At 36.1% G+C, this 15,320-nt stretch overlaps 2 protein-coding genes across 2 annotated transcripts; both read left to right on the top strand.

The window, feature by feature from the left end:
• The first annotated feature begins 2,989 nt into the window (after nt 1-2,989).
• On the top strand, nt 2,990-9,916 carry LOC113504341 (farnesyl pyrophosphate synthase-like). Its single transcript, XM_026886613.1, has 6 exons — nt 2,990-3,343; nt 3,771-3,939; nt 4,720-4,860; nt 6,828-7,031; nt 8,659-8,898; nt 9,310-9,916. The coding sequence occupies exons 1-6, from the start codon at nt 3,147-3,149 to the stop codon at nt 9,643-9,645; spliced, it is 1,287 nt and encodes a 428-aa protein (XP_026742414.1). The 5' UTR covers nt 2,990-3,146; the 3' UTR covers nt 9,646-9,916.
• A 432-nt stretch (nt 9,917-10,348) lies between these two features.
• LOC113504348 (farnesyl pyrophosphate synthase-like) lies at nt 10,349-15,305 on the top strand. The gene is made up of 6 exons (XM_026886622.1): nt 10,349-11,698; nt 12,058-12,223; nt 13,087-13,227; nt 13,786-13,992; nt 14,392-14,628; nt 14,909-15,305. The coding sequence occupies exons 1-6, from the start codon at nt 11,622-11,624 to the stop codon at nt 15,242-15,244; spliced, it is 1,164 nt and encodes a 387-aa protein (XP_026742423.1). The 5' UTR covers nt 10,349-11,621; the 3' UTR covers nt 15,245-15,305.
• Nucleotides 15,306-15,320: the final 15 nt, after the last annotated feature.

Raw genomic sequence — 15,320 nt, 5'->3', positions numbered from 1 at the left:
TCGGAGAAATAGAAAAAGAAACATTCCAAAACTATGCCGCAGACGTCAAAACAGTATGCAGTTAAGTAGCTAAGAATTAGGTCTACAGGCTAAAAACGATTAAGTACCGTATACTTGAAATACCAGCCTGAAAGCCTTGGCAGCAAATAAATCTATAGGCCATGGAATGTAAAAAATAGCACCAAATCATGTGTACTTCAAAAAGGAGGAGTTTCTGAAATCGTTTGTATTTTTTCATGTTCTCACTAGATAAACCGATTTTGTTGATTATTTGTTAATTTAACGTGAATCTTTATCTTTATATCTTTTGCTCCCACAAAGAATCATTAATTTAGACTCAGTATTCGTCATTTAAAGTCGGTTGTACGTTACTATTGTTAAACAAATATTATTTAAAACAAAATTTAAAAATTAAGGAAAATCCGATCCCCTTTAAAACCAAACTCATTTATCTCACTGCTCTAGCAATCAGCAAAGTAATTGAAATAATAGCTACTGTTTAACCAAGCAATCTTGATCCTAGCACGATCATGAACTTAACCTTGGTTGGTGTTAACACGCTGCGAATTCGTGATACGTATTTTTTGCTAATAGAATTCTATTATACAACGATACATATTATGTTAGCAATGTTTTAATATTTGATAAGGTTATGGTTCTAATCAACATGGGTTTTAACGAGTCAAGTAATGGTTTGTGAATTAACTGCGAAATGAAAATTTGCGGTCATTTCTCCGTATGATCAATGTTTGTGATGTTCCCAAATGAAAAATCGCTCAGTTCAACAATTCTCTAACTACATAGGTATGGGGTTCGGTGCCTGTCGTTATAAATAAAAATCATAACGTGGCGTAAAACCGGTCTTTCTTACAAAACTGCAACACTACTGCTTTGAGAGGGTGGACCCAAAAGAGAACCAACATTTTACTTAAAATAAAATTGGACTTCTTTGGAGGAAGTTGTTATTTTTTACGGTTAAAAGCAAGCAGGAATGTTATATTGTAGAGTAGGTACATGCTGCCGTTTCATAATGTTTAGCTATTGAATAATCACAAGGAAATGTTTTATATTTTCGATATTGAAACAATGAGCATTTGCCGTGGCAGTGTGTTTCAGTCCATTGAAAATATGCTTGAGATTAAATCTGTATAATTTCTTTCAGACAATGACTATGTGACAAAGGTAGTTCGGAGCGGATGAGAAGGCAGTCCACAGGTGTTGTGGCTCATCTTAGAGTAGGCCTATGTCCAGCTGTGGACTGGGAACTTGATTGATTGATTGTTTGAATAAGAGTTAACTATTCTTAACCGATCTTTAGGCAGTACTTCTTGTTTTAAATGATGATAAATCGGATAATTTATGTAAACACTTATCTTTAAGAATCCCGGTTAATTGAAATTGTCACAAGCCGATCAAAATTTGTAAAGGGAGACCAAAATTATCTTTCCAAAACACAATTGTTCAATCCCATGCAGTGAAGCAATTTTTAAAGTATTTCTTTCTAGCCCTTTCTGTCCCATGAAGTAAAGCAAAGATTTATCTGCTCGTCTTCCATGCCTCAGTAAACAGAGTTGGGTTCTATTGAGTCCAGCAACAAAATTAAATTTGTTATTTTAACTATATTTCCCCTTCATTCAGGCCATTATTGGTTAGAAATTTCACTTCATGATCAGATATTGCGCATAAATTGCGAAAACGCCACCGAAATCAGTTGCAACACCATCCGAATAGTTTGTTAAATGCGAGGTTGTGAAACATTATTTTCATTGGCGTTTCCCTTTAATAGCTAATCAGAAATTTAATTATTTGATGACCTATTTTTCTTAAGCAATTATCCTTAGCTAAAGTAAGAGGAGATTATTTGTGAAAGTGGACAAGTTTCTATGTATGTTTTGCTGGTACCAAAATATCCTAAATGATGCATGAAAACGCCTACAAAATGTAACAAAACAATTAAACCTTTTAGTATTTTCTATTTCAAGATGATTACCAACATCCACTCTTGCTGATTCTATGTTATTATTTTATTTATTTTTAAACACCAGCTACAGTAATTGGATTGCATTACATCAACTTATTTTATCCTTATAGCGAGATCTTGACATGTTGCAAGATCTTGATTTATTAAGAACCTTTTAAAGGTAAAATCCAAGATCAACGAAAAAGTGATTACTGCACTATTTTGAACGTCGTTCACCTTCTCCACAATAGTATTGATTATACCTGTCTACGTGATCTGAAACCCGTTGTATAAGTCGTATGGTGCATTTTGGGTCACGGGCGGTACAATGGGTGTACAGCTGTATAGAACCGGCGCTCGAGACGTGATACAGTTACATAACAGAAAGTCCATCAAAACATCGCATGATAACTGATATAACGGCTTAAATACTCAAAGTTAAAAAGAGTTTTTATCTATAGGCCTTTAGTTGCTAGTTGCTTTGTAAATTGTGAGGAATATTTACGAAAGAGGTCGTTATCTAGCGATGTTAGAAGTAAACCTTCGGCTTTTGTTGTTTGTTGGGCTGCGCTCCGGTTGCCGGGTGCCTACGTGACGAAGCCCGCGTGGCTGGCCGGGGCGAGGGGAGCTGCGCCCGTTTGTTTTGTTGCGTGCGCATTATAATGATGTGACACTCGCCATGTTTTTGTCGATAAACTTTTTGTTGTGCCTTTATTTGGAATTTTAAATGACGTAAAAAAATTGCGTGTTATATCTAGTGATGTTTTATTTACGCGTTCTACTGTTCAGTAAAGAAGTTTCATTGAATACGAATACATCGACAAATTGATTAAAATATAATTAATCAACAAAACGGCTATTGATTCACGCACACAATGTGCGTGTTCATAAAGCATAGATATCAACGTCGTTATCAAATACTTAATGAACCGGTCCGATATGAACATCGATATCGATAAACAACATGTAAACATTGCGAACGGCGCTAGCGTATCACTCAGCGGAGTTCGTAAGGAGCAAAACACAACAAAGAATCAGTCGGTTTAACACAACCAACGCGAACAGACGCTACACACGCAACTTAAAAAGAAATCTTGAGTTCATTGAATCAAACACTTGTAAAGTTAAATAAAACTTCCTAGAACATTTAAGTATTTGGAAGAAGAGAATCTTAAGAGTTTCGAAAATGTTTTCGACGAAGAAAAGTTTGGATAGATTCCTGCAGACGTACAAGAAGGAGATCCGCCGGCAGATCAGCAAGACGACCAGCGTCACCAACTCCGATGCCATGGCACCCAGGCTGGACCAGCCCGCGGCCAAGTCGCCGCAGATCGACGACACCGGACTGCCCAAGAAGCTTTTGAAACTGCAAAAATATCACAGGTCAGTGAACTCATTTGAACTCTACGACATAAAGTTTGCGTAACCGTCGAAGCCGTATCATGCATTCAGTTTATATTATTAATGTAATGTAACACACTAAAAATAACTCGACCCGTATGTCACATTATGAGAGCGAATTCGATCCGCTGATAGGTGATGTTAACATGTGAAAACCATGTGAATACTGCGTGATAAAGCTTCAAGTTACCCACTTACTTAGTTGAAAACAAAAGAAAACACATGTAGCAATCTCGTGTTAATTTTTAAGTCTTCAAAATATTGCCATGGCAACTGATTTTTTTTTAAATTTTCTAAAATTAGAACACCGATAACTTATCCTGATACTAATTAATCAATTTGTGATTGTAAATGAATTTGTTTAAGTCGGTCGATGAGAATTGACGAGGGTATATCTTTTGATGTGTAGATTCCTGTCAACCCTGACGACCCAGGAAATGCCGATGGCTACCCGTGGACTGGCCGTGTCGAAGGACCAGTCCCGGGAGTTCATGGCTTGCTTCCCGGACATCGTGAGGGACCTCACTAAGACTGGCAAGCACATTGATGTGCCAGAAGCCAGCAAGTGGTTGGCTAAGGTACGTTACATGTAGCTGCGGTCGTAAGTGAAGTGCGTTGTACAAACCTGTTATGAAAACTGACTAGAAACTTGTCCGTCGCGTCTTGGTGGCCTTAAGACATAAATATTGAATTATCGCAATGCTTTAATGTACGCTATCGTCTCTAATTCCTTCAATCTAGCAGTTTTTATTTCAGTTCAGTTTCTCCTCATATTTTCACAGTTAGGCTTTTGTTTTAATAATGTATTATTGTCATGCTAACACTTATCGAATTGCTGATTTGTGTCCTATATTTGTTCGTAAACAAACGACGTTCTGACGTCAAGGTGTTAACCTAGACGTATGTAGGTGCACTTAATCTGCACAAAATGTAAACAATCTCAATCACTTGGAATAACAACAAACCTAGCTGTGCTGATATGATTGGTTTAATCTCGCATACCCGTTGATTGCACATCGAATCGAAGTATTCACCTACTTATAAGACTAAAACTAGCATTTAACTACCCATGTCGCAATATCAACTGCGCTACATTGAAACGACGACTTGTTATTATTAAATAGTGCAAATTCTCAACACTGGTTCGCCGGTAAAAACTTAATGCGTTGTTTCTCAAGGCTGTTTTGCCGAGTTCATTTTTTATGGGTGCCCAAAAAGCACGTTTGTCGATGAAATCATTGTGTACAAGATATAAACAAAAGTTGACATAAAGTAAATATAACTAAACAAAGCCTAACCCGGTAACGCAATTTTATTGTTTTTTTGAAGCGTGAAGTTAATATAAATGTTTGTTACAGCTGTTGCAATACAATGTGCCAAACGGGAAGAAGAACAGGGGTCTCGCAACGATTCTGGCGTACAAAATGTTGGAGAAGAAGGAGAATTTGACGCCAGAGAATATTCACCTGGCAAACATGATGGGATGGTGCGTTGAAATGGTAAGTTAGAAATTACATCAAAACTGTATAAGTGCCCGAAATTGAGATTAGGACATCTACAAAACTTTACTTTGGGATGATTGTTGAACAGAACTTCAACCACACGTGGAAATGTCCACAAAAGATTTAACTAAAATAGAAATACGACAAAAACACACAAATGTAAGTAGAGTAGCTTAAAAAACTTAGGACCACGCTTCGGCGAGTCCAAAATTGTATGCAAACAAAAAACAACTTCAGATCAAAACAGTATGTAATCCGAATATTAATATGTAAATCCGGCCAAAACTAGATAACAATAATACAGGTTTATCGAGTTCGCTTGGGGCGTGGCCTTCAAATGTTTGGCAAGTCTTATCTATACCCATGGGTACAAAATATCCAGTTTTGACGCCGTATTCCAATGCAGTATTTACATATATACTCATTCGTATTCTACTCATATCTATGCGACAGACAAATCTACCTCCTTACACGTAACCATTGTTTATCCATTGCCTTGTAAGTACTTAAGTGCCAACCGAGTTTGTATTGACCAAGTACTCATTATTTAAATAAACGTGGCGTAACTTAAGCATTATCAGTATCCACTAAACGGTTTCTTACAAACAGTTATGAAATATGATTCTGTCACTTGGTAATATGGAATTTAAAATGATGTTCTTCAAATAGTCATTTTGAATACAGGTTTTCTAGATGGAGGTCTTAGTGAATTTTAATACTTTGAGCTTATGTTTTTACTTATTGCCTGAATCAACCAACACTAAGAAAAATTGAAAATTATAAAACTCCTGACACCCGAACTTTTTTACGTTGGGGGTTAAAAATGCAGTTATGAGAGAGCCACAGCGCTTTTAATTTAGAAGGTGTAGGATCCCAGAATTAAGCACCATTATCAACTATCAACTATAAATTGACATGATTCCATATTTTTTTACTGCATCATACCTATAAACCTTAAACAATATTTACATAGTCTGAAACACATTTGCTTATTGAATGAGTTTCGTTAGTTTACATAGCTGCCGTATCGAAATGTTTTTAATGTTAAATAACTATCGATGTATTGCGTCGTTCAGTTTTTGTTTACGCCTTTAACTGAATTACTATGTTCTTAAGTTATTATTAATTTACCTGTTTGTATCGCTACAAATTACTTGAGAATAAGATCTAGATAATTACCTACACTTATCAAGTCTTCCTCTACGTTTAGTTGTTAGTTTAACTAGTCCTTATGTTCCATATATTATATTGAAAAATATAAGGTATTTTCAGCTGATATAAAAAAATCCAAAACAAAATTCAAGGCCCCACCGCTTGTAAAGGCCTCGCCCTTCTTCTAAATTTTTCAGTCTTTTTTTCAGTCATTTTCGGGCATATCAGATATTTCATCACTTTTAGCTGTCTTTTTTTGAGAACGACTATTTCCATCACTTTCCTTTAGAATTTCTAAAATATATATGATTTATGAAAGAAGAAACAAGCAAAGTTATGGTGTATACATTCAAGAGCTGTAAACAAGCGTGTTTATTAAATAGTAATTTTCTCAAATCATGAATGTCACATTGATTGATCGCCTATTATGGTATGTTTGTTCAATATCTTGAGGAAATACTTCGGAAATTAATATCTAAGCTATTTTAGAATCGACTATTTATAACTGAAGAGTGATATTTGTATCGTGCTCTGCAAGACAGAGCACCCCGTCTCCTATTTTTAGTCATCAGCCTTCCAATTTGCATAAATTCTACGTTATCATGATTCTAGCCTTTTCCCAACTATGTCCGGGTCGGCTTGCAATCTAACCGGATTGAGCTTAGTACCAGTTAACAAGGAGCGACTGCCTATCTGACCTGCTCAACCCTTACCTGGGCAACACGATACCCCTTTCTTAGACTCGTCTCCTATCCAGTCTTTAGCCTTCTACCTTATATACTATAACATTAAGCTTTATTTTTCGTCCACAGTTCCACACCCACCAACTCCTTCTTAACGACATCATGGACGGTTCGGAGATGCGTCGCGGCGCCCCGTGCTGGTACCGCCGCCCCGACGTGGGCCTCAGCGGCATCAACGACGCCTCGCTCGTCCAAGCCGCCATGTTCTCCACACTCAAACGACACTTCAACAGCAAATCTTACTATCAAACTGTACTGGAAACCTTCAATGAGGTTGGTAGAGTTGTTTTTGATAATCGAACAATGACCGCTTTGATTACCAGATATTTGGAACGGTCTTTGAAGTTTTGATATCTGAACATGAACTCATTTTTTTTTCTTTACGTCTAGCTAGCAAAGGCAATAGTTAAAAGAATGCTTTAAAACATAATCAGACTTAATGGTTGCGTGTGCAACTTTTTTGTGTATTTTGGTAGTTAGGCAGAAGCAGACTGAAAATTGCTTTTAACAAAAAGTCCGAAGCAAAAAGTTGCAAAGCAACCAGTAAAGAATACAACAAAAGGTCAACAAAGAATTCTAAGTACAATTAATTATTCATTCAGTGTCAACATTTGACGAGAACGCTAATATTATCACTACTTTTACCTTATCATGCACGAAACAAACACGTGGTAGGTACTCGGTACAATAATATCGTGTGGTCTTTAAAATAACCTGAATGACAGAGGCAATTACGAGCTTTGTTATAGGATGTGTCATAAATATATAATGCCACAGTTTACGTGCAATTATCGCGAACAAAACACTACCATGCATCTTGACTGTGACGTCCAAACAATTATAAAAACAGACGCAAGTAACGTTAGCAATTGTTTTTTTAAATTTTAGTCTAATTATCACTCATCGTGTGCCTGTAAGAATTATCAGTGTAGACAAAACAATATGATGTAAAAACTGTTTTTGAATTTCGAACAAACGTGTTGTTTGTTTTATCATTTAATTGACCGAATTGCAATCGTTTCGTTATTTACAGCGTGGTGATAAAGTATATACAAAAGAGATTACCCGTCAATACATTCTTGCTTATCAAACAAATATTTTAATTTATGCTTTTGTGATTACTTCTAAATTTATAAAGCCTTGTTTTGTGTAACAAGGATGTTAAGGATATCATCAATCAATGATCTAGTACTTTTTTACCTTTTATAAATATTGTGGCTGAATGATCAATTAAAAAATATTCAGTTTATTTTTGAGTTTAGACCATAATGATAATTCCGGATACAAGTATCATAAGGATGAATTTTAGAATTTTTGTAGGGTTCCTTATTCGTATTCAGATCATCAAGACATTTACATGTCCTCAGCACGCTAATGCATCGTGCAAAGTGCAAACCGATGCCAAACCGGTTCTACCGTTGCAACGAAGCTTTCTTTTTTCTCTCATTGTTTTGTTTTGCGGCTAAACCTGCCAGCTACTACATTCGCATGACCTTTGTTTACTTCCACAAGTTCAATATTTATTTTAAGAACAGAAGCGAAGGAAAACTGCATCCGATTTATTTATAGTGTTAATTTATTGAAATCTCAATGACAGGAAGCATCGTTAATACATAAAAATATAAAAATAATCCTTGTAGGTTTAAAATAAATAATTATTCACGTTTTCCGCGTATTTATTGTCAGTTCGTAAACCTATTTTCAACGCACTTTAAAAAAGCGTAGGTTCTCAATTTATTTATATTAAGATATTCGATTTTGTTGCCACTTTTTGTCATTTAACGTGAAATAGCTGTCATTTGGTCCCATATTACATCATGGTTCACTAGTTCATTATTTGAACTACGTTGTATGTTTTGTTGTTAAAACAATATTATAATAAAAGTTATTTTCTTTACAGATGTTACTAAAATGCTCGATCGGCCATCATCTGGAGAAATTAATGTTGAAGACAGATAAGCCAGACTTATCTCAGTTCACCATGGACAAATATGAAGCGATCACGAAGTACAAGACCTCATACCACACCTTCCAAATGCCGGTGACATTGGCTCTGCTGATGACTGGTGTTGAGGACCCAGAGACGCACAGACAAGCCAAGACCATCCTTTTGGAGATGGGAGAGTTCTTCCAAATTCAGGTACTTGATCAATAAGCTGGCTCATAAAATTTACCCGAATAATATAGGGGTTTACTTGCGTTCAGTAATTTTTTGGCCTTGGATAATTTTGTCTCCTAAATCTTTCATACCCTTAGCGTCTTTTGTGAGACATATCAATTCGTGTGTGAATGCTGTTAATGGACTATAATGACTTTGGTCACTGTGTCGCTATTGAACCGGTTAATTATAATCACCTATGCGTTTAGCTGCTACACATGATTAAAAACTAATCACCAAAAAAAATAAAACCAGTTTATACAGAATATATTATCAAATGTCATTAGTTAAAACAATAATTGCTCTGACTACTGTAATTCATAGCCAAACTTGAGGTAAGAATTATTCTTAAAAGCTCATTATATCTTTAACATCATTTTTCCTTCTTTATAGGATGACTTCTTAGATTGCTTCGGCGATCCAGCAGTCACTGGCAAGAACGGAACAGACATTCAAGAAGGCAAATGCACCTGGTTAGCAGTCGTCGCTCTGCAGAGGGCAACTCCCAAACAGAGGCAGTTCATGGAGGAGAACTATGGCAGCTCGGACCCATCAGCCGTCGCCAAAATCAAGGATCTCTATGAGGAACTCCAACTCCCACACACATATTCAGTCTTCGAAGAAGCAACCTACGATCTCCTAAGGACACAAATCCAACAAGTCACAAGGGGCCTACCACACGATTTATTCTTCAAAATCTTAGATAACATCTTCAGGCGAAGCATCTAAACTTATTTATAGAATTAAGATAGTCGTAGTTAATCGGTGCAAAATCTTGATGTATATTTGTGTTGCTGTAGCCGAGTACGTGATAGACAGACACACGAAGAATAAAGTTAGCGATGTGTCGCTGTATGTACGTGAGTCTTGAGCGCTGTGTGATTTGCATTTTAGATAAGATTTTTATAATTAAGAGTGAGGGGCTGAATATATTAAACTCAAATGCCTCGAAAATGTGAGATGAGAGTCAAAGAAATGAACATCGGGAGGAAAAAAAAAAACGAAAAAAATAGATCTACTTCTAACTTTAAACGTAATATTTAGATTCATTTTTAGATATTACTCACATTCGAAATCTTTATGAATAATCAATATTATAGCCATTTACGGTAGTCAAGGATGCATGTAGTAGAAATTATAAATAAATTATACTTAATCCTATGCTTACGTAATGGTCTAATTAACTGTACTATACAATAATGTTTTAATAAGATTAACTGGATTTAAATAAACTTGTATTTCTCTCGATGATGATATTAAAACATGGATTGCTATAAAACCTTTTTCATTTTTCCTGACAAACATTCCAAGAAAATTTTGAGATTTTGATAGTAACTGTCGTGAGAATGATTCATTATTAAATGATGTAACTACTAGACTAGACTAGTTTCGGACCCAACCGGAGTCCTTAATCATGAGCAGACGCCGCGTCTGCTCATGATTAAGGACTCCGGTTACATCATTTAATAAATTTTAAGATACTTATATTTTCTTGACGAGCGATTGACTTGTTGATAATTCCATAAAAAAATAAAGAACCAAAAAATGATAGGCTAATGACTTCAACACACGCCGAGGGGACCGCGTGGGGAATATTCGGACTCTCGCCGTCTCAAAACACTTCAGAACTTGTTATGGTAGAGGTCAATTATAATTATCAGACTTACAAGAAACAGTAGGAATGGAAAGTCTGTCTCCACCTTTTAAAGTATAATTTTTAAAGGTGTGTAATAATAAGGACCGGTCTCTTCTCATGAAGTTAACCCGTGAATGAAAAGAGTGACAATAATAATAGTCCACAACATTCACACATGGCCATCTAGCCTATGCTTGTACTATGACTACAAGGCGACTGATATACATACCTATGTATATAGTATGTACATTATGTACTTCTAAATGCATACATATTATTGATAAATTACACACTTGATCACAATCATAACACAAACATTTATTTTGCCAGAATCGAACCCTCGACCTCCGGCATAGCAATCAGGGCATCTAACCACCAGGTGTTCTTTTGAGAGGTACCCATAAACCCTCTGGCTACGAAACTGACTGAATATTGCAATACCTTAACTCGTCAATGACTATTTATTACATTAATGTATTAGGACTTATAATAGCAGTACAGCATTCGTATTCATTCAACTTTAAGGCTCGGAAGCTTCACCTATCTATGGCAGAAGGTTTGTAATTTAGAATATCAACTGAACTATAATATTTAGATTATAGCAATCCAATTCATAAAAGTAGCTCATATCTTCAAATTTTTAGGAGACCACAATATGGAGATAATTTATTCACTGACCCATGGTTTCTATCTTATACCTACGAGTTTATTGACCTCTGAGAATCTATCAACCTTCTGTTACCTCAAAAGACAGAAAAGGACAAAAAAGGAAACACAGAGTACCACTAAATAAAATACAAGTAGGTCAAAATGATAACCTTCTTCAAGTCGAAAAAAATCAATAGGTACTCTACGAGTATGATCAATGCGTATAAATTACACTTTTGTCATGCAAAACCCGATTTCAATAATAAAAGCAGGGATCTATTATCTCCCGTAACCCATAAACTTACAAGAGTAGAGTTTAATCAGATAAAATACCATTTCCGTCATATATAACAAGACTACGGCTTCCTGTTGAGTATTCCTGTCAATATTCCCCTAGAGTTTGCTAGTGAGACATTTAGCAATGAATATTTGTAGAAAACTTGCGGGCAATGTATTCGGAAAAGGATTTTCAATGGCAACCAACGAGTTCTGCGATAGGTAAGACTTTTGTTTGTAATAGTTTTTAAAAGGGTCGCCAGACTTGCCAGAGTCTCGCAGAGTACTCATGAGCGATCCCGTGAAACAATTTTGTTGTAGCCTGGGGTGTTTCTATTCGGCAATAATCCGAAAAATTCCCACGCCGCAGCCTAGGTTGAAGTCATCAGCATTTCCCCACGGGCAGCAAAAATAAATATACGGGCCCAATAACACTTTGAAAGAAAAAGTCTACAAGTCGGCCACCTCTTCTCAGTTTTGCGAGAAGATACAGAACTGTTTCTATTGTGGAAGAGAGAAGCCGCCCTATGCCATATAAAGTGCTTTCTCGCTTTTAGGTCAATTTTAATTTTGTCCTACAGTTTTCTTTGTAGGACGGTGCCACGCTTTTGCAGCACTGTAACAAATAATCTTGATCTGAAAAAAGAAAGAGAAGAATTTCTCAACGCTTTGCCTGGCGTTATCGACGTGATAGCAAAACACCCAAAGTTTAAAGAAATTCCATTGGCTGAAGAATGGATGAGAAAAGTAAGTAAAACTGGAAACCAAGAAATCCCGTCGAATGTATATCTTCGGTAAAAAAATAAATGACAGAAAGCAGACCAATGCACAAAAAAATAAGCAAAAACATCGTGCACTTTCAATTCAGTTTAGTCAGTATTTATATTATTTCGCCTTACAAATTTTAATAGCAGTAGCGTAACCCTTATACAACAAGTTGCTAATACAATTATCATGGACAACGCCCAGTAAACAGGCCTGTGGAAAGTTACGACACAGCTTGACACACCCACCGAGAAAAACATTTTTGACGTCACAAATATTTTGGTAGAGCACGAAATAATCATTATCTTAACCTTACTAAATACATAGAGACTAGGATTTTGCATACTGCAAAACTATAATGCAAATATCTTGTTTCTATTTGTGATCCTAAAACGTGATCTTGTTATGTCAATAGAAATAACTTCACAACAAATTTTTGGGGCTTCCCACATAACGATAGAACAGTGCATTGTGCTGTTATTTGGCTTCATCGATTCGCAAGCAGGAACATACTAATTAATTTGGTGTAAGGATATGTTTTGGCAATGTACACAGACAGAAACCGTACGAAGAAGTAATAGGTATTTAAAGGCCGAAATTCGTGCCCTAACGGTGTTTTTTTTTTGTAAAGCGAGGCCATTCTCATGGAGTCATGTACCAATCCCTCCTCGGTAAAGGGAGTTGGTATTGTCAGACTCTTAGTACCTAAACTTAGACCGCCGTGCTACGTATTCCGCTTGTGGTCGGTACATGACGATGCATAGCAATTCATCACGAACCGACCGACTGAAAGTATAATTATTGAATTGTAGTTCTGAAAAGGACACGACACTTTACTATTGCAGGTAATAAATGGTACTGTCACTGGAGGCAAAAACGCTAGAGGATTAAATACAGTGATATCCTATAGAATGTTCGAGAGTCCAGAGAAAATCAACGAAGAGACATTACGGCAAGCTCGAACTTTGGGATGGTGCGCTGAAATTGTAAGTCCCTAACTTATATATGGTATTAACTTGGTTACTACCAGCTCTTAAGTGGACTCTAGACGATCAGATGTTAGTTGTGATAGCACGACAGTAGCACACGATATAAATGGACTTCACCTACCAGTTGTTTTGGGGGTGTTATACGTTGACTGACTTCAATTCAGATTTTTTTTACCAAACATGAATTATGTGCGAGTTGTTAGTGCGAGTGCTTAGACATATTTAGTTTTGGGGCGAGTATTATTGTCAGAGACTTAAGTTAAGATTTCTATACGTGCGTACGTATTAAACGTTGATGCTGGCTTTGGCTGCTCCTTTTACTCCATCTTTTTACTTGTAAGAAACGATTAGTATATTATGTAAACGATTTGTGTTATTCTGAAGTAAATTGCATAAACGATATTATAAAAATGGCAACTAAAAGGACAAGATGACAAATACAGCTTTCAGTGGCTACTCTACGAAACTAAAATAAACCTTTCGATAAAAACACTTTTACGATTTATTCGACCAGATTTTAGAGTGTTAGGTTAATTACTTCTTTTTTTTCCATAGCTGCAGGCATTCTTGGTGGTGTTAGACGACATGATGGACGGCTCTGTGTCTCGTCGCGGCCAGCCCTGTTGGTATCTGAGGGCTGACGTTGGTATTGGCCATGCAATCAATGACGCTATTCTTATATACTACTGTCTACAGCAGTTATTAAGAGCTAATTTCGAAAACTCTCCCCATTATTTGGCCTATGTCCATAATTTTAATGAGGTATGTATTCATGAACCTACTGTGTTATGGTCAGTCATGTATCCAATTTATGAATCAAGCAAATTATAATTATACTTCCCATTTGTCTAGGTGCTTAAAATGATAAACAATCTTGGTGTGTCTCTTTGTTTAAAAAGCAAAATAAATACCTACTATGTAAAGAAACAATAAAGACTAAATCAAATAAACAACTGAATTGTATATCACCTGTTGTGTTTGTAAAAGACACCAAGTAGGTTTTTATTTGTTTAGTGTTTGCCACCCAAACCAATGGATTATAGAAATAAAAATAGCGTTCGTGGTATAACTCATAATTATATGCTGTTACGGTGTATTCAGCAGACTTGACTCTATTTCCTTTCAAGCTTTCTGATCCATCACTGCAGTCCGTTTTTGCAGGTACTATTCTATACATGTATTGGGCAACATTTGGACATCATGACAGGACAACAGAAAAAGGATTACAACCTTTTTACAAGAGAACATTACGAAAGTATTATAATAAACAAATCAGCGTATTACACGTACAAACTACCTCTAATGCTCGGAATGATTTTGTCCAACAGATTCAATGAAGAAACTCATAAAAACGTGGAAAATATTTCTTTGTTATTGGGTAAACTTTTTCAAATGCAGGTAAGTTTAATCTTTCCAGGGTAAGGACAGGATAAGGACATTTAATGACTACTTAAGAACCACTTTTTTTCGCGACCCACGCCGAAGGAACGACATTGGGCTAAGTCAAACTCCCACCAAAAAAACACTGCACCCCTTTTACTGAATACACTCTAGAGTCACAGGATCAATCGCACATGGTTGAATCTGGTCTTAGAGCCCTAAAACAGCGAGTAGACTAGTTGAAAGGCTGAAAAGGTGAAAAAGTTAGACATAATTTAACACAATTCTTAATTTTCAGGATGACTACATTGATTGCTTCGGAGACAAAAGTCTAACCGGAAAGTTGGGCAATGACATCCAAGAAGGGAAATGCACATGGCTGGCTGTGAATGCCCTGAACCGCTGCAGTGACAAACACCGAAAAGTATTTAAAGTGTGTTATGGTAGCAAGGAGCCAGCGCACGTAGAGAGAATCAAGCAACTTTACGTAGAACTTAATATTCCACAAGTTTTCAAACAAGAAGAAAACGAAATTTATAACTTTATTATACAGAAAATAAATAATCTTCCCTTAGCATCAGAACGTGCACTTTACCAAGTAATTCTAAATGAATTGTACGGGCGAAAACGTTAATACTTTGATATACTTAAATGATTGTCAAGTGGTTTTTGTTCTATCAGTACAATTTTTTATTTTTGTGAAATAAATA

Source organism: Trichoplusia ni, chromosome 2, assembly GCF_003590095.1.
Source record: "Trichoplusia ni isolate ovarian cell line Hi5 chromosome 2, tn1, whole genome shotgun sequence".
NCBI lineage: Eukaryota > Metazoa > Arthropoda > Insecta > Lepidoptera > Noctuidae > Trichoplusia > Trichoplusia ni.
This window is presented reverse-complemented; position numbering and strand designations above follow the sequence as displayed.

What these genes read in the sequence shown, in the direction of transcription:
- LOC113504341 (XM_026886613.1), top strand. Translation starts at nt 3,147, where the DNA reads ATGTTTTCGACGAAGAAAAGTTTGGATAGATTCCTGCAGACGTACAAG. An exon ending in AAACTGCAAAAATATCACAG is followed by an intron (nt 3,344 to 3,770) that starts GTCAGTGAACTC and finishes TTTGATGTGTAG; the next exon opens with ATTCCTGTCAACCCTGACGA. An exon ending in CCAGCAAGTGGTTGGCTAAG is followed by an intron (nt 3,940 to 4,719) that starts GTACGTTACATG and finishes TGTTTGTTACAG; the next exon opens with CTGTTGCAATACAATGTGCC.
- LOC113504348 (XM_026886622.1), top strand. Translation starts at nt 11,622, where the DNA reads ATGAATATTTGTAGAAAACTTGCGGGCAATGTATTCGGAAAAGGATTT. An exon ending in ACCAACGAGTTCTGCGATAG is followed by an intron (nt 11,699 to 12,057) that starts GTAAGACTTTTG and finishes TTTGTCCTACAG; the next exon opens with TTTTCTTTGTAGGACGGTGC. An exon ending in ATGTCCATAATTTTAATGAG is followed by an intron (nt 13,993 to 14,391) that starts GTATGTATTCAT and finishes CCGTTTTTGCAG; the next exon opens with GTACTATTCTATACATGTAT.